Here is a 26,949-nt window from a genome sequence, read left to right on the forward strand (position 1 = left end):
TTCATGGAAACAATACAAAAACTACAAAGAATACCAAAGATAGAGTGGCAAAGATCTAATTTTCACGAGAAATTTTTGGATTGAATTATTTTCTTGTTTGGGTACTCAATTGGCTCACAACTCATCTTACCATCCTCAATCTAATGGGAACACTAAGATTGTGAATAAATATTTAGAAGGGTATCTATGTTGCTTTGACTCTGATAAACACACACAATGGGTCAAATGGTTTCCCTTGGCAAAATGGTGGTACAACACAATCTTCCATACTTTGTAAAAAAATGTCGTCATTTATGGCACTTTATGGATATCATTCTCCATCCATCACATCACCCTTGAAAGGGCATAAAGGCTCTAGCATTAGAGGACCACAAATGCCACCGACAAAGGTTCTCAAACTATCAAAGGACAACTTGGTTATGGCACAAAATAGGATGAATTTAAAAGTAGATCAACATCGCAATGAAAGGGAATTTGAAGATGGGGATTGCATATTTGTGAGACTTCAACCAATAAAACAATTGTCCCTCGAGCAACAAAACAAGGACAACAAATTAGCACCAATGTATTATGGCATCTATAAGATGTTGCAAAGGATGGGAAGTATGGCTCACAAATTGCAGTTGCCTCAATCTTCACGTGTACAACCAGTGTTCCATGTTCCTTGCTTGAAGGTAATTGGTGACAAGATCACAGTACAAACTCTTCTACTAGAGATTAATGAAGAAGGGTAAATAATACTAGAAGCAAAAACAATCTTGGAAAAAAAGAATAAGAAACTAAGAAATCTAGCAATCCCTGAGTAACTTATCAAATGGAAGAAGTGACATGGGAAGATTAGTTGTTCATGTAGAAACACCCACAAATATTCAAGCGTTGAGAACAACACTTGCTCAAATGGAAGGGGCATATTACGAAGCCCTACATAAGCGCCATGTTAACCCTAAAACCCCTTATTAAGCCCTAGATATTGAGCGATTACATTTTTATTGTTATATTGCTATGTAGGTTGGAACCCTCTCATTGTCCCATTTTATTATAATTGTATCATTTGTCTCCTATATATATACTAAGCAGACCTACTCTTAAGATCATCAAATATTGACTTCTACATTGTATTCATTGTAACATGGGGTTTCTCCCACAAAGAAAACTATAATTATTGGTTTCTTATCAACTTTAAGTCACATGTAACACTTTAATTTATTGTGATAGCAAAACTTGACTAGATAGTTATTAGAATCCTTTAAAAGCAATCTTTGAGTTGATCTAGTGTAGTATAAGTTGCATATTTTGTGGATTGTCATGCCCTAAGAACAATCCCAAGTTTTCAGTGCTTATATTTGGAAAACATACAAACTTGGCTAAGGATATTTTAAAATGTGATCCAATAAAGGAGCAACTAGATATCTATCTCCAAGTCATCCTCTAATTCTCAAAGAGATCACCCATATAAATAAATGAGAATACCTAGAAAAATACAAGCAATCCTCATTCTATCCGAACTAGCATAATTGTCCTTCAATTAAAGACAAAAGGGTTTAGTTGTCCCTATTCTTGTTTTCATCACTTTGAAATTAATCACCTTGATTACTTCTAGCTCACTACTTTGGTGGTTGATACTAATCTAGCTCTTTGATTCACGTTACTTATTCTTTTACATTTTGAGAGGAAATAGTTAGTTTTGAAGATGTACCATTAACTATTTTCACTCTTGGATTACCTCAATTCTCCCTTTTCCATTGATTTACTACTTTTCCTTTTCACCAACTCTTGAATCTCCATAATATGCTTTAGGAATTCTTCAACAACACTACTTAAAACATTTGTCAATATACCATTGCTACAACACTTCTTAGCAATTGTTCATGTACCATATGAATGATGATCAACTTATTATTGGATTCACACTATAAACATAGGAATGACATATATTTTTTAAGGTACCCGTTGACGGTGTTGGACCCGCCAACATGTCAGGGATCTCCCTAGTAAGAAGTCCCAACTAGACCTCAGACTGTTTGGTGTAAGAGTCCCAGCAGTGGGGTAGTACGGTATTGCCTTGACCGCAATTGCGTGCAGAGGTGAGTAAGATGTCTTTGTTGGTAGCAAAGGTTGTGACATATGCAGCAAGTCAAGGAAGGTGCATGAGAGGCTCTAAAACACGTAACTAGTACGCCCCTTAGAAACACATGACAGCACGCAGTTCGAAAGGGAACACACGAGAGAGATACATCACAAGTTGGAAAAAAGGTTAGCCAACGATCCAAAGTGATGGTTAAACCAACAACACATCTCGATAAGATTCATACAAACATATATAGAAAAGTCCATACATACATGTGTAAACAACAACTACATATATCATTAGAGTAACCAAGCTAGTTGAAATACAATAACAACATATGCATGAAATGTGTTGGCTTTGTTATATTAAGAAAGTGAAAGATCCAATCATACATACAACTATGACCAACCACTAGTCCCGACAACAGAACGTTACAGTCACTGCCGCCTGCTCCTCCAAAGAGATATACTAGCTCTACACTGTGGAGAAGCCAAGGCTCGTTACAATACACTCCAAGCTTTCTCTAAGATACACCTATAGGAAGCTTGGCTCCCAAAATCTTGTACAATGAGTTATGAGGTTCTATAAATAGCAAAGGGTGGGGTGACCCTTGACATTCCTCTTTGTGACTTTTCACCTACCCTCATGACTCTTCAACTACTACATAACTGTTACACTCTACTATCGACACTTAGTCTTTCACTCTTACAAGATGTTACATTACAATCTGCACATGTACCCATGTGATACAAAATAGGCTTGAGTAAGCCATGCAAGACATTACTAAGACTCTGATAGTTGTGGGAAGACCAACTCTTCGACATCCTCGCGATGATCGACGATAGCGAACTGATGCCAAGCTTGGTAGTCTGTTATGGTGTCCACGTGCTCAATGGTGACATCCTGTTGAAAGCGCACTCTTGCCTTCGTTGCATCCGGGTACACTGATTTGGCACCTCTGTCCAACTCGTCTGATAACATGTGCATCATAGTCTTGAGTGCAGTTGGACCAACAACATACTGATGCATAGTGTCTGTGCTGATCTCTAAGTTTGTGCTAGTGGGTACGCGCATCAACTCATCAAAGTACATGTCCAGTGCCAGTCAGACTTGGTTCTTTGACTTTGCCTCGGTGAGTGTGCCAATAAATGGGATCGCGTGCGTGTGCACAATGACATCCATGCTTCTAAACACCCGTGCATGTGAAGCCTGCAAACTGGTGATGAGCTGCGGGAGTTCCTCATAGTTTCGGATCTGACTCCGGATGCATGCCTTCAACTCTACCACCTTTGGCTTCATCATCTTTGGCAAGTGTAATGGGGCTCCTTTGTACCTCATTGTCCATGTTTGCATGTGATCGACAGTAATGTGCAGATTTGACAAGATGCGTGCTCTCCTAGCACAGCGTTGTTGCCAACCGTTGAGATGGACAATTGACTTATGCACGGTGACGAATCTGGAATACAACATCTGCATGACTGCCTCAAGGGATGATACTTCATCCAGTATCGCTCTCTTCAACTCTGCTCTAGCGGATGATGTAACATGTTCTCCTCCCTGCTTGGCCGCTTGTAACTCCTTAGCCATGCGCTTGTTCTTTGCTATCAAGAATCGAACACTCGAGCTGGTGGCTTCGGCATATGTTCTGGTAGCTTCGGCATATGTTCTGGTAGCATCGGCCAATGTTGTTGGATGTTTGCGCACATCGGATATGATCACTCGTTCTTCAAACTACGCAAGAGATATGTGAACATCCAGAGTGGGTACTCTACGTGACTGCACAACTCTATGTTGTGACTCGTCGAAAGATATGTTGTGCATCTCTGCCTCTGGATTGTCTTCAAGGATCTTTGTGTCTCCTTGATCGCTTGGGACTTGCTCTGCTTCCGAATTTGGTGAAGCCGATGGGGTGACCTCTTGGTTTTGAGGCATGAGGTCAATATCTTGATCTGACTCTAGCTAGACCATATTTGTGTCCATCTGCTCTAGCATCTATTCAATCTCTTAAGCTAAGCCCTGCTCCTGCGAATGCTCACCCTGTCTACTCTATGCCAGCTGCTCGGATGAGTCTACAACCCGTATGGGCGCAATTTCATCAATATGTGCATGTTGTGCCTCCTGTTGTACCTGTCTCTATTGCGCTTCCTTGTCTCTTCTGCGCAGCTCCTGTTCTTCCCAGAGTTGTTGCTTCAACTCCCGCAACTCCTTTTCTGTTTCCTCCATCTTTTGTTTCTCTCTTTGCCTCTAGGCGATCCTCTTGTCACGCTGTCGACTCTTAGCCTCAATCTCCAAAGTTGCTTTCAACACAAGTGAATCTACTTTGAACTTGCAGCTTTGCTCTGCCTCTACGTTGTCAACAACCTTCCTCTTGCCTTTGTCATGTGCGCGTATGCTACTCTCTGTTGTTGTTGATGGTGTTGCTCTCTTTCATCTTGATATCCTTGTCTATGAACGGCTTGGTGTCTTCATAGATGCGCAAGCTCATAGACACTTGCTCAACTGCATCTCCAGTTGCACTCTCAACGGTGTCCTTTGACCCTGCTCTCTTGGAGGCCATTGAACCTGAGCTGCTAAGAGACGGACGAACACCTGTGATACCTGGAGACATAGCAACACTCATGGCAAGAAATTTGTTAGTTGAAAACCAAAACAACTTTGAGGACTGACATGCAACATACCCGGGTGACTGACTGGGAAGATTGCACAATTTTCACCGGGAGGCTGGGAGATTGACTACTAAAACTGCACAAGTCACAGTCTGGGATGTCAGGAGGCTAACTGACTGTTGAAACTGCACAATGCATAGTCCATCCTAGCCTGCTAAGGACTGAAACTGTGCATTGCACAGCTTCAGTCAGCAATGACATGCAAATCCACAAATTGCATTGTGCAATTTCTGGGGCCAACTGGACACTACCTCCCAGAATTGCGCAAAGCAAGCCTGGAGGCCAGTGTTGGGCCAGCTTTGTGCAGTTTCTAGAGGGAAGGAAAAGACTTCACTCTCAAAAATGTGCATTGCTAGCCGGGCAAGGCAAAGTCCTGGCCAAGGCAGACCAGTCCCGCGGACAGTGTTTTAAAAAGTTCTGAATGCATGGCGAAGCGAAGTGTAAACAAGAGTGAATAACCATGCATGCAAACAGTGAGTGCAGGATTCATAAAATGGGAAAACAAGCATGTGTGTGAAGCAAGTCGCCGCAATGGCGACTGTTAGTGCAGAAACAATGTCATGCATGCGATAGCAGTGAGATGTAATGAAAACTTGAAACAGTGCTTCTACAGGATAACATGCATTAAGACGACAACATGCGTTCAACAAAACCAAGTAAACAGCATTCACACAAAGCGAAATACAAAAAGCGACAGAAAAGCAACAAAAGACATGAAAGCATACTTAACCGAAAAAAGCTTAGTTGAATGTGTCAAAGACTCCTAGATGCGATGTCGGATGTCGGATCTCCAACATTGATGTGAGGAATGAGCTCTGCAACGTCGAATAAATAAGTTTGATAAGGATGAGGCTTATAACGTGCATGCCACAAATCTAGGAAAAAATGACACTTGGAGGGAAGTTTCTAAAACGATCTTTGCATGTAACCTCCAGCTACTAAAAATAGATCCCTAAAATCTAGGGATGCTTTTTGTTTTTTGCTTTTTGCATTTTGCTTTTCAAAAAAAGCAGTCCATGCATGCAAATCAAGATTGATCAGTCCTGTAGGGGACCAGTCACCCTGGGAGCACATGCAATAGTCTGCAAGCCTGGGAAAGACAATTGCGTGGTTTCTGGGCTGAGCAAGACTGGTTGTCCCTCTTGCATTGCACAATTTCTGGACTGAAGCCCTGGCTATCAGTGAGAATTGTGCAAATTTTGAGCTGAAACCCATTACTGGGCTGGATTAGCTAGTTTTCAGAGGGAAGGTTGCCTAGCTGGATTGTGCATTTCTGGAACTCAGCAGATAACCCAGCAAGATTGTGCATTTTCTGGAGGGAATGTTGGTTCCCCTCCAGAATTGCGCAATTTTATGAGTGAGCATCTCAGCAAGAAAATTGACCAAGTCTGGAATGACGGCCTACGGTGGGAGACAAACAAGTTGACATGCACAAAATGACAGGCCACTGAAATTCAGCTGGAACCTATGTACTTGGACAATGCAAGACATGTTGCTAAGGATGGCTGGTAGGGAGGCTCCAAAACGAAGCTAAAGAAAAATTTTGGAGGTTGGTTGTAGCCACTACAACAATACCTCAATCACTCTATCATCCATGCCCATTGTTGGTATGACATTAATGCTTACTAAATTTACCACCACATTACCTAGTAACTATTTGCAAATTGGATCCTATGATAAATTTTTTGTCTTTTGTTACTTCCTGGATATACCCACCCCTCACTGTGTATTGGCCTTTAGAATTTGAATTCTAACATATCATATCCTTCTCATTTCTATACCACTGATCTAAACTTTTTAACATGTCTTACAACGACTGCTTCCTCCTTTGCCACTTGGGTAGCCCATGACAGTACATATTTCCATTTGATTTCAGCTCATAATCCTTCAAAGTTTATCTGTCAGTGGTCTTTTACCATGATCCAAGCTGCATTAATCATAGCATACCATATTCTATGAAGGACTTTATGTTCTTTTAGCAGTCAATGCCCTATCCATGCTTCATCCAAAGTTTTGCTTTACTGCCATCATTTATTATTCGGAATATATAAACATCTATAAGATTGTTACTTTACATTGTGTCAATCCAGGTGCTTGAGCCTTTCGACATGTGCTCCTTTCTTATCCACCATTCATGGGACTTATTATTAAGGCTTTTCGATTCCAGAATTCTGCTCCATAAGTTTTCCCGCTTGGTTATAAACCTCCAGTTACTTTTCGTGTAAACAGCTTTGTTGAACAAGAACCTTCTCAAACCTAAGCCTTCAGTCCATTTGCAAGTTGCCACCTTCCTCCAGTCCAAAAGATAAAATATTTTTTCTCCCCTCATGGTCTGTTCCATAAAATAAAATATTCTTGACAAAACTATTTTAGCTAAGTTAATGACTGGAGCCAATAAGATCAAATTTTGATAAATAGGGATTGTTGAGAGAATTGATTGAATCAAATACCTTTCTTCCTATGAGAATTAAGTATCTATTAGTCCAAGAGGCTACCATTATCCCCATTTTTTACAGAATCAGTTTCCAGTCTCTATATTTGTGAGCAATTTTGGAGAGTCGGAATCCAAGATTTCTGGCGTGAAGATCATCCTCCTTAAAACCAGATATTTAGAATATTTCTTTTTAACCCCAAATTTAAATCAAGGAAGAACATGGATTTGTCCATCTTGAGGCTATGTCATGAAGCTTCTTGAAAGATATAGATCACATTGTTGATTTTCTTGGCTTCTCAACAATGGCCTCATATTGTTGAGGTTCCCAGCTTCTCAACACTGACTTCCCCAAGGTTGTGGGTGTCATGAAGAAACCAAGGAGAGAAACTAAATCAATACGAGGAAATTTTCAAACTTTTGATCCAGATGGAAGATCTTGCAGCAGCCAAACCGATACTCAGCATTTCTGACAAAATGATAAAAGAGAAAAGGTGAGAGAGGGCACCCTTGCCTTAGAGATGCTTGAAATCAATTTTATGCCCACCATTAATCAGGAAAACAAATGAAGTTGTGGATAAACACTCAGAAATCCCTGCAACAAAATCACTGTGTTCTTCCAAAATCAATGCAGGGAGGGAAGGCTTTATCCTACCAGAAAAGATTGTCGAAATGATTTTGTAGACAGTTTAAAATCAAAGAAAGGAAAGAAGAATTTACAGCTTTAAGTACTTTTCCTTATTTCCATAATTCCTCAACAATAACAAGGAGATCTACCCTAACAATGCTCCATATCTTTAGAAAAACAAAAACAACAGGGAAATAAGCTGGCCCATATGTCTTGTATATTTCTAATAGAAAAGACATCATCAAGTTCCCCCTCAGTTACCGGATATAGAAGACAGTTATTTTCTTCAAAAATAATTGATGAAATCAGGCAAAGAAGCTTTCTTAGTTCTCTTCGTTAGAGTCACAAGGATCTCTAAATAAATTACAAAAATAAACTTCACCCTTACAACAGATCTGATCATGTCCTTCAATAATAGTGTTTTCAACCATAATTCTGGATATTCTATTAATTGATCTACTTTTCTAAGTATATTAATTAAAAATTGTTTTACTTTTGCCACCTTAAGCTGATGCATTCTTAACTTCTGAATGCAAAACGTTTCCTCCCTTTTCTAAATAGAGTCTAGGTCATCATAAATTTTCTCCTTTGGATTTCAATCCATTTCTCAATCCGTATATTTCAATTTCTGAATGGATCTGTTCCCAAGGAGCTAGAGTTCCATTCCTTAAGCTTTACTTCACCAAGAAAAACAATTTGGTCCCATTTAACAACCTGAATTCAATCCACCACTCCTATCACGTTTTGTTCAAAATTCAAGGTGAGAAAACCAGATGTTTTCAAATTTCAAAGGAGATGCATTCTGGCTTTTCCCACCTTTTGGAGTTAGATGCTGATTGGCCAATGGTCAGAGATGGCTCCTTTTAGAGTAAAAGATTTAGATTCAGAGTTAATACCTACCCATGCTTCACTAATTAAACGATTGCCAAGGCTTTCAATGATAAAAGAAAAACGATTCCGCGTATTGTTCCATGTGTAGTTATCTGTTTTGGGTTCAATATCCAGGAGAGTTTTTTACTGAATCAGATAAAAAGATGTTTGAAGAGTTCTCCCAGTATGTCCTGTCTCATCATGTGCTCCAAGAATGGTATTCACTATGCTCCAAAAGTCCATGGGATCTCCATATAATGAATTGTTTCCTTGGCTAATCGTTTGCAGCATCTAGGTTTTAACTTTTAACATTGGAAGATTTGGGTCATACATGTTGATCATAACGAATTCCTGATTCCATATATTTTAAAAGAGTTTCAAGCTTAACCAGAAACGACCTTTCTAATCCTGTAAAAATCTATGATATATCTTCCTAGGATCCCACCAGAAAATCAATCCCCCTGCTCCGTCATTCGCTGCTTTATACTTACCTTCTACAGTGGGCCAGATGGATCTCGTAGCCTCGTCAATGTTTGGATCCTTGAATAATCAGTACATAATGTCTTTCAATAGTAATTTTCCTTCGCAAAGTCCTCTCAAATGCTCAATAAAAGGATCTTCGTGATGACTAGAGATTAAACATCTAACTCTTTAACAGCTTAGAAGAGGGTCCAATGCTCACTAATAGGCATTATTTATGTTTAAAGAAAATTTGGGCATTCTTAGACCCAAGAAAATAGTCTTCCAATTCTTTTTGAGATCATTCAGCTATGTTATGTTCATCTTGGTTGCTTTATACATTTATGATTTTTCTCATGCCCCAGTTGAATTTTGTCCATAATCTAATACTGGTTTCTGGAAAAAATAGGGTTGAGACCCTTGTTACTTTTACCTCTTTCCATAGGGAAAGCCCCAAGGCTTGGGGCTTCAGCAGAGTTGAAGAACTTGAATGATATGAGAGGGTGGTTCCGTAGCAATTTCACCCTCCAACACAGGGAAAGGTTTTGAAAGTTTCTTTTCATCAATATCATTGTTAAAACTTGATACTGAGAGAAGAATTTAGATCATCGAATGAAGATTTTCCATAAGGGTCAAACATTTGGGATCCTTGTGTCCCTCTTCAAGCTCTTCAGGCTATTTCATTCCCAGGGCATCAAATTGGTTCTTAGGTGTGATCAAGGATTTCCACGCCAATGTTTTTTATCACTGGAGATCTTCCTCTGTTGGGATGGTCCTGTCAAAGCTTTTGTTCCTCCTGTTGATTCAGTTCTGGAGGATTCTCTTTTTTCATGGATATTTTCATGAATGGGACATTTTCATAGTCTAAATCCTGCTCCACTGTCCTCGCACAGATCTTCAGTATAATTTTATCAGGAAGTGGTTTGCTTGAATCTATAGTCACACACATTCTTGATAGTTTGCTAATTTCCTAAGCCATTCCCAATAGTTTCTAGACTCGTTTCATCCAAATTATAAGGGAAGAAATAGGGGGTGAACCAAGACTAAAGCCTTTGAAGGAATGTCAGCCCGAGGGTTAAACCCCACCTTCCAACATTTCAGTTATAACACCCTACTCCACTGGCAAAGATCCTCCTTCAAAAACTGCTTCATTTTCTTCCATATATGAAAAGATGACAAAAAATCCCCTCTGCCCAACAAAGGTAGCTCATAGTTTCTAGTTCCCAAAAATCAAATTCCTTGGGGTTTTTCTGCAGACCATGAGCCCATAAACCGACAATCCCACAGCTTTTAATCTACAGAGATTACATTTCATATCATGAAGATCAAACTCAATAACAGGCTGAGGATTACCCTCCAACCATCCTTTCAGGGATTAACAGTGAAACACTTCTTTTAGTTTCGTTACCGGATCCGTGGGGCTAGGTAGTTGGATCCGCGGATCCCCGGATCCGATACGGATCCGGATCCGGATCCACTGGGATCCGCACTGTGCACTTTAAGAGTCACTTTCAAAAATAATGAACCTTTCGTAGTAAATAAATCCAAACCTACAAAATCATGTGTTCTATGGCGGCGGCTTGATCGATTCTGCAAATGAAGGTGCGTTGGTTGGACCAGTTGGGTAACAAAAGTCTGTCAGAACATATGTGCGTCAAACGATTATTGAAATGGGCATTTAACATATTATTTAACATTGATAAATGTCTGTCGGAACATATGTGTGTCACGCGATTGTTAGCCTCCAGTTTCCACGTAAAATTATTTTGCCCACATAGCACTTAACGTGGATTTTAACTTCCCATCTCCCAAGTGTTTGGTCTCTGATACTTTATCTTATTAAATTTCTAATCCAATTCATTTTATAAATGAATCTAAATAGTTTTGTTCTTTAATTTAATTTATAATAATTAAATATTTTAAATTCCCAGCTCCCAAGAGTTTGGTCTCCGATACTTTATCTTGATAATTTATAATTCAATTCACTTTAATTTAATTTATAATAATTAAATATTTTAAATTCCCAGCTCCCAAGAGTTTGGTCTCCGATACTTTATCTTGATAATTTATAATTCAATTCACTTTATAAATGAATCTCAATAGTTTTGTTCTTTAATTTAATTTATAATAATTTTTTTTTAATAGGTAATTTATAAACTATAATAATAATAATTTTTATAATAGTTATTATTATGTTTTACGTTAATTATAAACTATTTAATTTGTATGAATACTTATTATTTAATACATAAATAATATATTAATTCTAAGCTTATTAATGGAATATATTAATTATTTTATATAAGTATTACATTTTACAAATATATATAAACTATATATTATAAAATTTATAATTCTTATTTTTAAAATTATAAAAAAAATATTTATATTATTTGTACTTGCTGTTTCCTTCGCGTATCCGGATCCTGACTTTTCAAAACATTGGCGGATCCGGATCCGAATCCGTATCCGTATCCGAATCCTGGTAACTTATTTAAATATTGCATCAGATCCTACCCTCAGATAACAGAGTGGGAGCACCTGCAAAAGCCTCACAGTAAGAAAGACATAAAGGAGAGCCTACAATGCTCATTATCTTTACCCTGAAAGCAGCACTCATCTCTGCCTTGCTGCTCCATGCTTGATTCAGAACATTTATTATCCCATACGCTTAAAATGTTTGTTGTATCAATTATATGCCTCTTCCATTTCAGGGATTTCATGATGCAGATTGATATTAATTATAATATGCAAGATAGCCCCCAGGGGGCAACTCAATTGGTGATGGTTGTGAGAATGAAGTGTTATGTACGAGGAGATTTGAGGTTCAAACCCCCCCGATTCACCTGTGCTTGCAGAAAGGTCATACGTAGGCACACCTAGAGGTTATGGTAGTAGCGGTTGCAATCAACCTCGTGTCACACAAGTACAAGGCCAGCCCAGCTGCCGATTCCTCTAGATAATAGAAAATAGATAAATAAATAATTATAATATGCAAGATACCAAGTTGTGAAAGTGGCAACCATTACTAGGCATCCAGGGATAATGGCTCAACTAATCCAGGTAAAATGTAATTCAAAATAAGATATATGAGCTTTTTTTCCATGGTATTCAAGTATAATACATCATTGTTTTCAATTTATTTTTTCCATTACAAGGGCCAATCCAAGCCATCAACCTATGCCAGTATTAGAAGAAACTATTTTGAGTCATTTTAGGGATTGTAGAGAAGTTTTCCATGCATTTCGATGTTGGATATAATAGCTGAAATATGTGCAGGGCATCACAATTCACACTCCAAAACAAATTTAAAGATCTAAAATGTCCCAAACTTTGCTCATCAACTGTAGTGTGAATGTGAAGGGATACAAGGCTATGCAGACAAGCAGGAAAAATAACATAAGAGCTAGAACAACGGAAACTGAATTGGCTTGACTGAAAACCCTTAGCAACCACACTCTGGATCAAACAGTTTTACAAGCTTTTTCCAAACCTAGAAAATTCTTGTATGTAAAACTTCTAAAACAACTTGAAAGAAAGGAATTACACATCTAGAAAAATAACTAAGAATGTCTTCCATATTTTGAATCACTGTCACAAAAGGGATAAGAGTAAGACTTCTCCAACTACACAAGAAATTGATCAAGATATGCAGAATTTGAAAGAACCTGCAGGTCTTTATAACTTAATCTCATTCCACATCTGCAAGAAATTTTTGACAAAATTTTCTTTTCTTCGCATTGAATGCAGTGGGCTCAACACTGTGCTTGCATAAAGGAATCATGTTTTAAATGCATGCTCAAGTCCAGGCTTTCTGTAAATGTTTCTAAACAGGGAACTTTGCAGTTAACGTTTTATATTCTTCATCTGTAATAAGTACATTTTTATAAAGTCTCTGCAGAATACATGTTTTAAGTTTCAACAATTGTCTAGAAATGATGTCAACATTCAAGTAAAGCAGCATAAATCTTGCCCACAAATTCAATCCACCTTTCCAACTGCAGCTCAGCAGAAAGATCCATCATTAAACACTGTGGTGTACATTAATAAGACAATTGACCCATTGGTTTGTCATTATTTTGATGAAACACAATATTTTGAGAGAAATTTGTAATTGTCCAAGTCCAGCTTTGTTAAAGTTGTCTAGGATACATATTATTATGCAACCCTTGACTGGCATCAAATAGCAACAGCAGAGGTTGATTTGAATTTTGCAAAATGAACAAACTGTCATTACATGTAGGAGAAGAAGGGATTCAACTAAAGAAGGATTTATGCCGGTTCTGCTCAAGTCGAATCTCCCTCTGTTACAAAGAAGCATCATAAATAAGATTTCTCGAAATTTAAAAAGAAACATACAGCTGCCATGCATGGATGAATATTTCCTCATGAAACTAATGTACAGATGCTATTAACATGATATGGCCACTAATTTCAGGGTTGGACAGCAATGATACAAAACTACAAACAATAACAAAGGTTTTCACAAACTAAATAAATATTTTTCTTGTAAAATACATTCTGTACAAAAATGTTACATTATTTGTAGGCAGGTCCTCCCCCACTATGTCAACATCCTCCAGCATGTTATTTACATAGTTTCCACCTCAAACAAGCAAATTTCTGTGCCAGGTACTCATAGTCTATTGTTCCCTCATAAGGAGAGCAAGGTATGTTAGATCTATTGCAGGTACAACCGAGAAATTTCGAAGTTGCTACTAAGGCATGGAGTGGAACTTTAAGATTACCCCACCTTTTGACCACATGTTTATGGATATGATCATATAATATGACATCTCTTGACTCAATAATGTCTTTGATTTGGCCTTCCATGTTGTCCATATGCTCATACATCTCCCCAGTCACCGGCCAATCTGTATTTGCAAGTTGAATCATACTTTAAATGGGTTTGGTGAACTACAGAACATACCCAACATGTCGCCAAAACTAACCATCAAGCACTATATCCTCCACCTCCTAAAATTCATGCCTGTTATATGAGGATGCAGCCACGTCTTTCAAATCCAACCATGAATCACTTGAGACCATACTAGTCAATCCCCTTCTTACCTTCAAAAGGCACCTGAAGGTGAGGTAATAGCTAGTGAAACTGGGTTGTGCAATCTTTGGTAACTCCGAGTTAGAGTAATTGCAGAAAAATAAGTGGGCCATGGTATGATTGGTGATAAATGTTATCATCTTCCTTAATATCTTGTACAAAGCACCAATCCATCTATAATTATGGTCCTTCATTTCAATAATATCATGCATCAAAATGTTCATTATGTGAACCAAACACCCTAATCAAAATATGTTGGGGCACCTGTCCTCAATGAGTGCTCCTGTTGCTTTACAATTAACAGCATTATCAGTGATGGCTTCTATGACATCTCTTGAATGGTTTTAATTAAGGCTTTTGCAATATTAACACTGCTCTTGTAGCAATCTGAGTAGACATGGGCTGAAAGGAAGACTGCACCACTAGCAGACACCAATAACATCTATCAATGACCTACCTTTAACATTTGTCCAACCATCGAAGCAATTGATACCCCATAATGGTTCCAAGCATTTGTAGATTTTCCCAAGTACGATGTATTTTGGCTCTTTCCCTGTCAAATCCTAAGGTTCTAGCTTTGTCATGCACGGGACACTTGTCTCCTTTAGGGTTACCATTATTAGCTTTTACCATTTCATGCCAATAGGGTGAGCAAAGAACATTGAATGGTTTGCCACATGCATAGAGAAACCTGAAATTCTTTTGCATCCACACCATCTCTACAACCTTGGTCAACGAAATTTGATATTGTTGTATGCCCTGAAAGCGCAGGCAAGAACCCACTAGCATGGTGGGATGGGAATCAACCACTAAACATTCTTTGTGAACTCTCACATTCAGCCCTTGATTTTTTGGATTTGTTTTGTGCTTCCTCCTCTTCCTTCCAGTACTTGTTTCTGTTTTTGGCTAGCACTTGCTGACAAGTTTTTACTGCTAGTCTTACCTTCATCCCATGGAATAATCCCATAGGGATGCCTTCTCACATAGGTAAAGGAACCCGTATAAGTTTTATGACAATGGGGGCATACAAAATTTGTGGTTCCACCCCCTTTCCCTCCCCCAAGCCTTGTCACATACTTCCACAAAGGTGTTGAGACCTCTTTGGGAACATTTGCATCATCACTATCATTTTCGTTATCATCCCCTTCCATTTCCTCCTCTCCACGGTATGTGATTTCTACTTCAATTTCTTCCTCATTACCATTGGTATTTCAATGTCCTCTAACTCCCAACACCACCATCATAATTAAAAATGGAGTCAAAAGGATATACTACATTGACATACCCCATAAAGGTTCCAAGCATTTGTAGATTTTCCCAAGCACGATGTATTTTGGCTCTTTCCCTGACAAGTCCTAAGTTTCTAGCTTTGTCATGCACGGGGCTTTTGTATCCTTTAGGGTTACCATTATTAGCTTTTACATTTCATGTCAATGGGGTGAGCAAAGAACATTGAATGCTTCACCACATGCATAGAGAAACCTGAAATTCTTTTGCATCCACATCATCTCTACAACCTTGGTCAACGAAATTTGATAGTGTTGTATGCCCTGAAAGCAAAGGCAAGAACCCACTAGCATGGGGCGATGAGGATCAACCACTAAACATTCTTTGTGAACTCTCAAATTCAGCCCTTGATTTTTTGGATTTGTTTTGTGCTTCCTCCTCTTCCTTCCAGTACTTGTTTCTGTTTTTGGCTGGCACTTGCTGACAAGTTTTTACTGCTAGTCTTACCTTCATCCCATGGCATAATCCCATATGGATGCCTTCTCACACAAGTAAAGGAACCCGTATAAGTTTTATGACAATGGGGGCATATAAAATTTGTGGTTCCACCCCCTTTCCCTCCCCCAAGCCTTGTCACATACTTCCACAAAGGTGTTGAGACCTCTTTGGGAACATTTGCAATATCACTATCAATTTCATTATCATCCCCTTTCATTTCCTCCTCTCCATGGTATGTGATTTCTACTTCAATTTCTTCCTCATTACCATTGGTATTTCAATGTCCTCTAACTCCCAACACCACCATCATAATTGCAAATGGAGTCAAAAGGATATACTACATTGACATACCCCATAACGGTTCCAAGCATTTGTAGATTTTCCCAAGCACAATGTATTTTGGCTCTTTTCCTGTCAGGTCCTAAGGTTCTAGCTTTGTCATGCACGGGGCTCTTGTATCCTTTTGGGTTACCATTATTAGCTTTTACCACTTCGTGCCAATAGGGTGAGCGAAGAACATTGAATGGTTCACCACATGCATAGAGAAACCCGAAATTCTTTTGCATCCACATCATCTCTACAACCTTGGTCAAGGAAATTTGATATTGTTGTATGCCCTGAAAGCAAAGGCAAGAACCCACTAGCATGGGGGGATGGGGATCAACCACTAAACATTCTTTGTGAACTCTCACATTCAGCCCTTGATTTTTTGGATTTGTTTTGTGCTTCCTCCTCTTCCTTCCAGTACTTGTTTCCAGTGTTGCATTATGGCGATTTTATCATAAAATCGCGGTTTTTTAAAACCGGCGATATTATCATAACATCGCGGTTTTTTAAAACCGGTGATATTATCACTCGATAAATACAACAATTTTTTTTCAGCGATTTTTTCCAAAAAATCGCGATTCGATGGCAAAAAATCATGGCCCATTACAACAGCACGTTTATAAAACAAAAAATCACGATTTTTTTAAATTCATTTGCACAGACAGCGGCACGCCGGCAGCGACAGGGTTTTGGAGTGACCTCTTGGTCGTTTGGGAGCTGAATCCACTGATTGGAGGAGAAAAACGGAGTGAGAGCTAAGGAGGAGACGAATTTTCTCCATCAAACCGGTATGGGCACCAACATTTTGTGTTTTGTAACTTTGTTTTGGTTTTTTTCTATGTTTTTGGTTGGGTTTGGAATCTGGATAACCCATTGTTTATCAAAAGAATTCAATGGGTTATCAAATATTTTTGAATTGATTTGAATCTTGATGGGGTTTTTGTCATTTGATTTTTCATTTTGTTTGTTAAAATTTCTTAAATTGTCAAAAATTCCATGTGTTTTGTTATGTTACTCATGTATGTAATTTTTTTTTAGTTTTTGTACAATGTAAATTGTAAGTTTGTAACTTGTAAATTGTAATCCTTATTTTGCCATAGGTTCACCGAATCACCATTCAACTTCAAAGTTCAAAGTTCAAAGTCAAACATGCCAAGGAAATTGGACCCTCTGTGGGAATTTGGTGAACCTGATGGAGGGATTGATAGAATAAACTTGTCTTGCAAGTTGTGTGGGCAGCATATGTCAGGGGGGGTTTACAGATTGAAGTATCACCTTGCACAAATCCCTGGATTTGATGTAGGGCCTTGCACAAATACAAATCCTGAAATCATCCAAAAAGCCATGAGATCATTGGAAAATTTAGAGCACAATAGAGAGGCCAAAGCAGAAATGAAGAAGCAACTAACAAAGTCTGTGTTAGGCTCAAGTGAACAAGGAAGTGGCACTGGTTCTACTTCAACATCAACCAACCTGGTCGCTGCCTCATCATTTTTTGTTCCTAGAACCACGCCTGGTTCACAACCATCTATCACTTCAATGCTTAAAAAAACTGAGAAAGAACAAGCTGACAAGTTGTTGGCCAAATTTCTCCTTTGGAGTGATATTCCTTTCAGCGTTGTAAGGAATAATCCATTTTTCCAGCCTACCGTTGACGCTATTACCACTGTTGGCCCAGGGTACAAAATCCCTTCTTATGTTGACTTTGGAGGCCGGATTCTTCAAAATGAAAAGGTTGACTGCACCAAAAGATTGGAGGAGTTTAGGGAATCATGGGCACAAATAGGATGCACTGTGATGTCAGATGGTTGAACTGGCCAAAAGGGGAGAACCCTTATAAACTTCTTGGTTAGTTGTCCCAAGGGGACTATGTTTATGAAATCTGTTGATGCATTTGCACATATCAAAGATGCAAAAACTTTATGTGATTTGTTGGATGTGTTTATTTTGGAGGTGGGTGCAAAACATGTTGTCCATGTCATAACAGACAATGTTGCAAATTATGTTGTTGCTGGCAAGATGCTTATGGAGAGGCATCCTACTTTATTTTGGACACCTTGTGTTGCACATTGTATTGATTTGATGTTGGAGGACATAGGGAAAATTTCCTTTGTCAAAGATATTGTTGAGTCATCAAAAAGCATTACAAAATTTATATATAATCATACATATGTGCTTAGCTTGATGAGAAAATTCACCAACAACAAAGAGTTGGTGCGCCCCGCCATTACACGGTTTGCCACCAGTTTCATATCTCTTCAATCCCTCTTGAATTCTATGTGGGATGTGAAGAGAATGTTTCTTTCATAGGAGTGGCGTGCTTTGACAATGAACCGCAGACCAGAGGGAGAGGCCATATGCAGACTAGTTTCATACCAGGAAGATTTCTGGGTGGGAGTGCAAGAGGTGTGCACCGTTACTGAACCTTTGGTAAAGGTTCTTTGATTAGTTGATGGTGAGAAGCCCGCAATGGGCTATTTGTATGAGGCCATGGACAGGGCAAAAGAATCCATTCAGGCCTACTATGATAATAAAAGAGATGACGGGTTTCAGAGACAACTCCTATGGGAAGTGATCGATGAATGATGGAACAACACACTCCATCGTCCCATTCATGCTGCATGGATCTACCTGAACCCCGCATTTTCTTACCCATGTGGGTTCATATTTGATGTTGAGATCATGGATGGATTCTTAACCTGTGTTCAGAGGATGGTGCGATCTCCAGCAAAACGTACAGAAATCTCCAAAGAAATTGAGACATACAGGATGGCAGGTGGCACATTTGGCTTTGACATGGTTGTGACTGATAGGATGCCTAAAATGCCAAGTATTTTTTAGTTTGTTTCAAATTTCATTGTTTCTTCAAGTTCATAACTTCATACTTTGATTCAACTTTCAAATTTCATTTTTTTTTGTTTATTTAAAATTTTATTTGTAATTTTGTTGTAGATGCATGGTGGAGAATGTATGGTGCCAGGGTACCCCTTCTGCAAAAGCTCGCCATTCGAATCCTCAGCCAAACATGTATCTCCTCAAGATGTGAGCGCAACTGGAATGTATTTGAAAAAATACACAACAAGAAGCGCAACAGGTTAACACTTAAAATATTGCAAATTTCCAAATAATTTTTTGAATTCATTAAACAATATTTTTTTATAATTATTATTTCATGATCTTTGTACAGGTTGGAGTCCCAACGACTTAATGACATGGTCTACGTCTACTACAATCTTTGATTGTGGGTGAGGCAACTTGAGAGGACACCTAATATGGAGGCCATCTCATTGGATGGGATTGACACCACCGTTGCATGGAGAGTTGAGGCCGAGAGGCCTCTCATGGAGTCCGTTGATGATTGGTTAGTGCAGGAGGTAGTGGAGGGGGAGGAGGAGGAGGAGGCGGAGCAACAGGAGGAGGAGATGACACCACCTACCCGGGCTACCCCTGCCACCAGTAGAGGACGTGGTCTCCCTCCTATAGCTCCTAGTTCTTTAGCTTCTAGAGCACAGCAGAGTCCACTGCCAACTCCACCGGCATCTACATTTAGAGGGAAAGGGAAATCTATTGCATTTTCTCGCAAGAGGGGCAGGGGAAATCAATAGTATTAGACTTTAGTTATTTGGTTCATTTCATTGTATATGACATTATGACTCATGATATGACTCATGAGATACATTATTATATTTTTTGTTGATATTTTGAGGCTGAGTTGGGAGTCATGAGTCAGGACTTACTATTCAAGACATGATTCACTATTATGTGTGATGTAGCACTAGAAATGATATTAAACATCTTATATATTAGTTCTTTTATCATATTTATGTGTCAATGTATTTATTTTATGTTGTAGATGCTTTAGATATTAAAAAAATTGAAAAAAAAATGAATATTTTTGTATGTTACGATTTTTTCCCGATTTTTACCGATTTTTTCCTGATTTTTACAATTTTTTTCCGATTTTTTCCCCGCGCCGATAATATCCCGATAACGATTAATGCAACATTGCTTGTTTCTAATTTTGGCTAGCACTTGCTAACAAGTTTTTACTGCTAGTCTTACCTTCATCCCATGTCATAATCCCATAGGGATGCCTTCTCACACAGGTAAAGCAACCCGTATAAGTTTTATGACAATGGGGGCATATAAAATTTGTGGTTCCACCCCCTTTCCCTCCCCCAAGCCTTGTCACATACTTCCACAAAGGTGTTGAGACCTCTTTGGGAACATTTGCATCATCACTATCATTTTCATTATCATCCCCTTCTGTTTCCTCCTCTCCATGGTATGTGATTTCTACTTCAATTTCTTCCTCATTACCATTGGTATTTCAATGTCCTCTAACTCCCAACACCACCAGAATAATTAAAAATGATGTCAAAAGGATATACTACATTGACATAACCATCATGCTTGTTGAATCTTGAGAATAACTTGTGGGCTACAATAGAATGATGGAGGATAAATGGGAAAGTGTAGGAGAAGAGAGCATTAAAGTGTTCAACATCGCATAATACACTAGTTTACAACAAATGGAAAAAAAAATTAAAGAAACACGAATGAAATTTAGAACCTACCTCTTTAGCTCTCTAATGGTGGTTGAATATGACAATAGAATCTAGATAGGCGTCAATCTCCATTCTAAGCTCTCTAATCTCTCTAAGGCAACCTTCAATCTTCCTTCCAAGTTCTCCAATACCCCTTCAATCTCCCTATGGCAACCTTCATCTCCCTTCAACCTCCTCAAGAACTAACAAGAAGCCCACTCAAAACCATCCTAGCAAAAATGAGTGAAATAAAAAATAGATTGAGAGAAAAATGGAGTGTAGCCACGCCTTTTGGAACCATTTGGAACATTGACTTGGTTCCCAAACACCTAAAAAACAAGACCGACTCATCATGCAAGTTCTCGCAGAGAGTTCGCTTTTCCCCGAAGAGCATTCTAAAATCACTCAAGGAGTGCTCCAAGAGTGAGGCTCCCTGTGCGGTCCCATAAGTGGCAGGAAGTGGAAGTTTTTGGTAGGGAGCACACACCTAAAACACACTCCCAAAAGGGAGACTTCAGGAAGTACGCTTCATTAATGCTCCCTCTAGAAACAAATAAGTAATGGGGACCAAGTGTAAGTCTTCGATGATTTTGAAGAAATAGTGCCCTGTTGTTGTGGTAGACTCAGCCAAAGGAAAGTGCTTGTGATTAGTTATCTTCCCTTCAAGGCTCGTCTCACCCAAGAAAACAAGCCTCTTATGGTGCTTGTTACCCACCCAAAGTGGGTAACCCATAGGAGAAGTCCTTTCTCTTCATTTGAAAGCCAACCAACCAGAAACCCTATGATAGCCCACAAGTAGCTTTATATAAGAGCTCTCCACTTATGCTCCAATCAATGCTTTCTCCCATCTAACAGACTTCTTAAAGGAAGGTGGGTCATTGTTGATTTGGGGTAGCATCAGATGTGCTCTAGCCACGAAATTTGGTGGCGAGGTTTGGGCACATGAGATCTCCAATACCCAAAAAGGGTTTGGGCAGATTCTAAATAGTTCAGGAGATATTAAAATAATTGATATTTTTAATGGAGTCCCTTAGGGAAATTAAAATATTAATGTGAATTAATATGAAACTGTGTTAGAATGGTCCAAAAGACATGGATCAAGCCAGATCTAATCTTAGTCGTTGATTAGGGACTTAATTTCGGTCGTTGATATGTCAACGAGAAAAGTATAAGAGGAGGCTTGAGGGTCACTTGGACATTACACCAGAGTGATTAGTCATTCTATTCACTAGAGCGGGGTTTGCTAAGAGAGATAGAATCAGTGATCGGAGTTGCAACTGAGGGGCATAGAGTATAGATAGACAGAGAGGCGGAGATAGTGCCGGGAGAGCAGCGCAGTAGCCAGAGAGAGTGACGCAATAGCAGCCAAGGCTCAAGCAGGGCCACGCAGAGGTAGCCGGGAGCTACGCAGAGCTTCAGAGAGGCCAGTGTTGCTGACGTAGAGGGCCAGAAGGCTGACGCAGGGCCTCCTAAGGCTGATGCAGACCCATTCAGGGTGACGCAGGGCCAGCGCTGGGCAAAGAGGGGCTGACGCAGTCCAAAAAGGCAAACGTTGGGGTTTCTGGAGCAAATTGGAGCTGAGGAGTTGCCAAAAGGATTATCCGGGGTTTCAGCCGGGAAATTTGTCTCAAACTGTGAGGTATTACTGCCAAGGAAATTCTATGTTGGGTAGGCCGGATTTGGCACCCAGATTGTACTCTAATATTGCTTAATAAGAAAACCCTTATATAGTTGCACCGGTTTTCCCACATTGGGTTTTTCTGGGGACATTGGTCCAAAAATAACGGTGTCATTTGGTGTGATTGTTTCTATTTCCTTCAGTGGTTGATTTGTAATATGTTGAGCATGCACTAGTGTTTATTTTCAGTATTTACATTGTAAATAACTTGTTAAGTAACAGACCAAGTAGGTAGGAATAAATCAGATAAAGTGCATGGAGGGTTTCTAACTAGTAGACTTAGAAACTTCAACATGGTATCAAAGTGTGATTGCAGATCACCGGAGCACTGAGGACATCAGACGAGCGGAGCAATAGCAGCAGAAAACAGTGGCCTCAAGGTGACAGAAGTTGTTTCTAGCAGAGCAGCAACAAGAGAAGGGTGATGCAGTGCCTGCATCATCTAGGGTGAGCCAGGAAGAGGCAGTGCAGAGGCTAAGGAAGGCAAAGGGAGCCTCAAGTAGAAGCTAGGAGGGCTGACACAGTTGGCTGAGGAGGCTTGGTTGTTGGTGTTGGGATTGCGCAGAGCCTAGGAGCTCTCACCTTCAGGTTGCTGGGGTTTAGAAGGTTGTGGGAACATTGTAGAGTAGAGCTGGTGAGGTATTGTAGTCAGAATAGTACCTGACAGGCCAAGGCCAAGAGGAGGGAGTTGCTACCGAGGGTTTCTAGCCGAGAAACCCGGATCAGTGGTGCGGTTGCACAAACAATTAGAGTAGGGGGCATCTCGACATCGGCAGAAGGATTTCCAGGAGGGAAATCGAGACTCAGAGGGAGTCAGATCGAGAACGTCTAGGAGGGAAGTATAAGAGCATCATGGCACTACACGGAGTAAGAAACCAGGACAAACTGGACGAAGCATCGAACTTCGCAGTCTGGAAGGCCAGTATCTTATCCGTACTTGACAGAAATTGTGTCAAGAACTTCGCCTTTAAGGTTATAGCTATCCCAGTCGACCGAAATGATAATGACAAGTACGAGGAGGCAATGGCGAGGGCCAAGAGCATCATCCTTGACGGGATCAAGGACCATGTAGTACCACACATTGTCGAGAAGGAAACGGCATATGAGATGTGGGAGGCCCTCAAGAAATTGTACCAGCATACTTCTGTGCAGAGAAGAATGTTACTAGAGAATCAGTTGAGGTCGTATCAGATGAAGAAGGGAGAACCGATTGACACCTTCCTTGGAGGATTGAATGAGATCCGAGATCAGTTGACTGCTATAGAAGCCATGCTGGATCAGGAATTGATGGTGAGGACAGCCCTGAATGTTGTCTCAGAAGACTGGGAGGTATTTGTCCAGAGTATATTGGGCAGAGGGACACTTCCACCTTGGGATGAGATGTGGGTTGCTCTTCGCCAAGAAGAGATCAGACGGCAGTCAAAGACGGGTAGTAGCAGCAAGGGGATCAAAGTCAAGCAAGAAGAAGAAAATGTTGCCCTAGCATCTGAGGGAAAGCAGGAAAAGCGGAAGAAGAAGGATCTCTCCAAGATCAAGTGCTTCCAATGTGGGGAATTGGGTCATTATGCAACCCAGTGTCCAAGGAAATACAGTAAGAGAGAGTCTTCCGAGACTAAGGCAGTGCCAGCAAGGGCAGAGAAGGAAGCGTTGACAGACGATGATTGTGCCATGAGTGCACACATACCACTTGAGCAGAAGTGGGGAGACATCGAGTTGTAGTCAGGCGGACTACAGGCGATGAGGGGCAGGATCCTCGAGGTACCCAGCCTCTTGGATTAGACCTTGCTACGGGAGCCCCGAAGAGTAGCAGGACTGGCTGATGTGGGTAGAGATGGATGCGAATGGAGCGGCAGAGAGAGCTACAGTGCAGGAGTCCCGAGACAGCGCAAGGCTAGCAGGCTGCAGCAGTGCGAGAGGCACGGGAGTGTTGCACCAGTGCAGGATGGCACAGAGAGGTGTGCAACGGTGCGAGATGCAGGGAGTTGTTGCAGTAGCGCAGAGGTCAGAGAGGGAGCACTTGTCAGCGGCAAAGGGAGCTTTAGCATCAGGAGGGTCTCTAGCCCAACAGAGAGGTCAGAGTTGGGAGATCAGTTACTTACTTCTCAATAATTGAGTTGCAGTGCAGCAGTGGGCAGCATGATGCAACATGATGAGAGGAGTTGCAGTGCGCATGTAGTGTTGGGAGAAAGGACTAATAGCACCACGAATGTAGAGGGAGCTGTCGTACAGATGCAGCAGTGGCAGTGGCAGAGCCATGGGTAGCAGTACAGGATGCAGCAGTGCAGAGGATGATGGGTAACAGGCCTAGCATTAGCACAGGGACCGATGCCGGATGATCAAGGTGATACTCAGTGAGGAGTATTGCTAGAGCACACTCCTCACTAAGACAGAGTGTTGATTTGGGGTAGCATCGGATGTGCTCTAGCCACGAAATTTGGTGGAGAGGTTGGGGCACATGAGATCACCAATACCCAGAAAGGGTTTGGGCAGATTCTAAACAGTCCAGGAGATATTAAAATAATTAATATTTTTAACGAAGTCCCTAAGTCTAAACTTAGGGAAATTAAAATATTAATGTGAACTAACATGAAACTGTGTTAGAATGGTCCAAAAGACATGGATCAAGCTAGATCTAATATTAGCCATTGATTAGGGACTTAATCTCGATTGTTGATATGTCAACGAGAAAAGTATAAGAGGAGGCTTGAGGATCACTTGGAAATTACACCAGAGTGATCAGTAGAATGGGTTTGGGCAGATTCTAAACAGTTCAGGAGATATTAAAATAATTAATATTTTTAACGGAATCCCTAAGTCTAAACTTAGGGAAATTAAAATATTAATGTGAATTAACATGAAACTGTGTTAGAATGGTCCAAAAGACATGGATCAAGCCAGATCTAATATTAGCCATTGATTAGGGACTTAATCTCGGCTGTTGATATGTCAACGAGAAAAGTATAAGAGGAGGCTTGAGGGTCACTTGGAAATTACACCAGAGTGATTAGTCATTCTATTATCTAGTGCGAGGTTTGCTAAGAGAGATAGAATCAGTGATCAGAGTTGCAGTTAAGGGGCATTGAGTACAGAGAGACAGAGAGGCAAAGATAGTGTCGGGAGAGCAACGCAGTAGCTAGAGAGAGTGACACAGTAGCAGCCAGGGCTCACGCAGTCGGGAGCTACGCAGAGCTTCAGAGAGGCCAGCGTTGCTGACGCAGAGGGCCAAAAGGTTGACGCAGGGCCTCCTAAGGCTGACGCAGACCCATTCAGGGTGACGCGGGGCTAGTGCTAGGCAGAGAGGGGCTGACGCAGTCCAAAAAGGCAGACGTTGGGGTTTCTGAAGCAGATTGGAGCTGAGGAGTTGCTGGAAGGATTATTCGGGGTTTCAGCCGGGAAATTTGTCTCAAATTGAGAGGTATTACTGCCAAGGTAATTCTTTGTTGGGTAGGCCGAATTTGGCACCCAGATTGTACTCTGATATTGCTTAATAAGAAAACCCTCAGATAGCTGCACCAATTTTCCCACATTGGGTTTTTCCAGGGACATTGGTCCAAAAATAATAGTGTCATTTGGTGTGATTGTTTCTATTTCCTTCAGTTGTTGATCTGTAATATGTTGAGCATGCACTAGTGTTTATTTTTAGTATTTACATTGTAAATAACTTGTTAAGTAACATATCACGTAGGTAGTAATAAATCAGATAAAGTGCATGGAGGGTTTCTAACTGGTAGACTTAGAAACATCAACAGTCATCTGTCGAAACATACACTAACCATTCTTCTAATCATGTGCTTTCATTTAATGTTTTAGGGCATATTAATATTGATCACAAGCCACGCTAGAGGATTCACTGCTCTTGACTGTACCCTTGTTCCCATGCTTCCCTTGGGAAGCTATTCTTTACCCCTAGTATTGATTTTCCTTGCCACTTCAAAATCAGGTCTATGTCTAAAACATGATCAAAAACACACTAAAGTGCCACAACACAAGTACTTTGCACAACTAGGAAATGTAACAACATTGAATCAATGAAGTACACAAAAATTTATGCCAAACCAAAAATTGTTATATTATAACTTTAATACAACAAACATAGGGCTCTCGTACCATAGATCATTACCCTTACAATTAGCCCTGATACAAGGAAAACTATGGCTTGATGTCAACAACACTTGACAATCAACCTGCCCTTGAACAAGAACAAACTACTTGTTGAAGAAGTGCTTACACCAACCTGTTCATTCCACTTGTCATGAACACCTGGCAAGTCCTGTGCCACCTATACACGCAGAATATAATGTTGCTCCACTACCTCTTCCTCTGTTGCTCACAAGGAAGTTTGCACCTTTAAATTATCTTGCACGATCAGCTCAACAATCTGTGTTCTATCAATGGCATTGTTCATCAAATGTCACTAAACTTAGGCTCAACAAATTTGCCCTCTAACAACAACACGGCTACTCCCAAGTCACTGTATTTAGGGTCTTATCA

The 26,949-nt window shown here is 40.1% G+C and overlaps 1 protein-coding gene across 1 annotated transcript in view; it reads right to left on the reverse strand.

The window, feature by feature from the left end:
* Nucleotides 1–12,943: 12,943 nt before the first annotated feature.
* Nucleotides 12,944–26,949, reverse strand: part of LOC149254848 (Cox19 family protein (CHCH motif)) — a 155,033-nt gene continuing 141,027 nt past the window's right edge. The window contains exon 3 of the mRNA XM_089457135.1: nt 12,944–13,426. Coding sequence (XP_089313261.1) covers nt 13,379–13,426 — 48 coding nt within the window. The 3' untranslated portion in view covers nt 12,944–13,378. The remainder of the gene's footprint in view (nt 13,427–26,949) is intronic.

This window comes from Pinus tabuliformis, chromosome 7, assembly GCF_031772625.1.
Source record: "Pinus tabuliformis cultivar Carrire ecotype Pingquan chromosome 7, CPIR1, whole genome shotgun sequence".
Lineage (NCBI taxonomy): Eukaryota > Viridiplantae > Streptophyta > Pinopsida > Pinales > Pinaceae > Pinus > Pinus tabuliformis.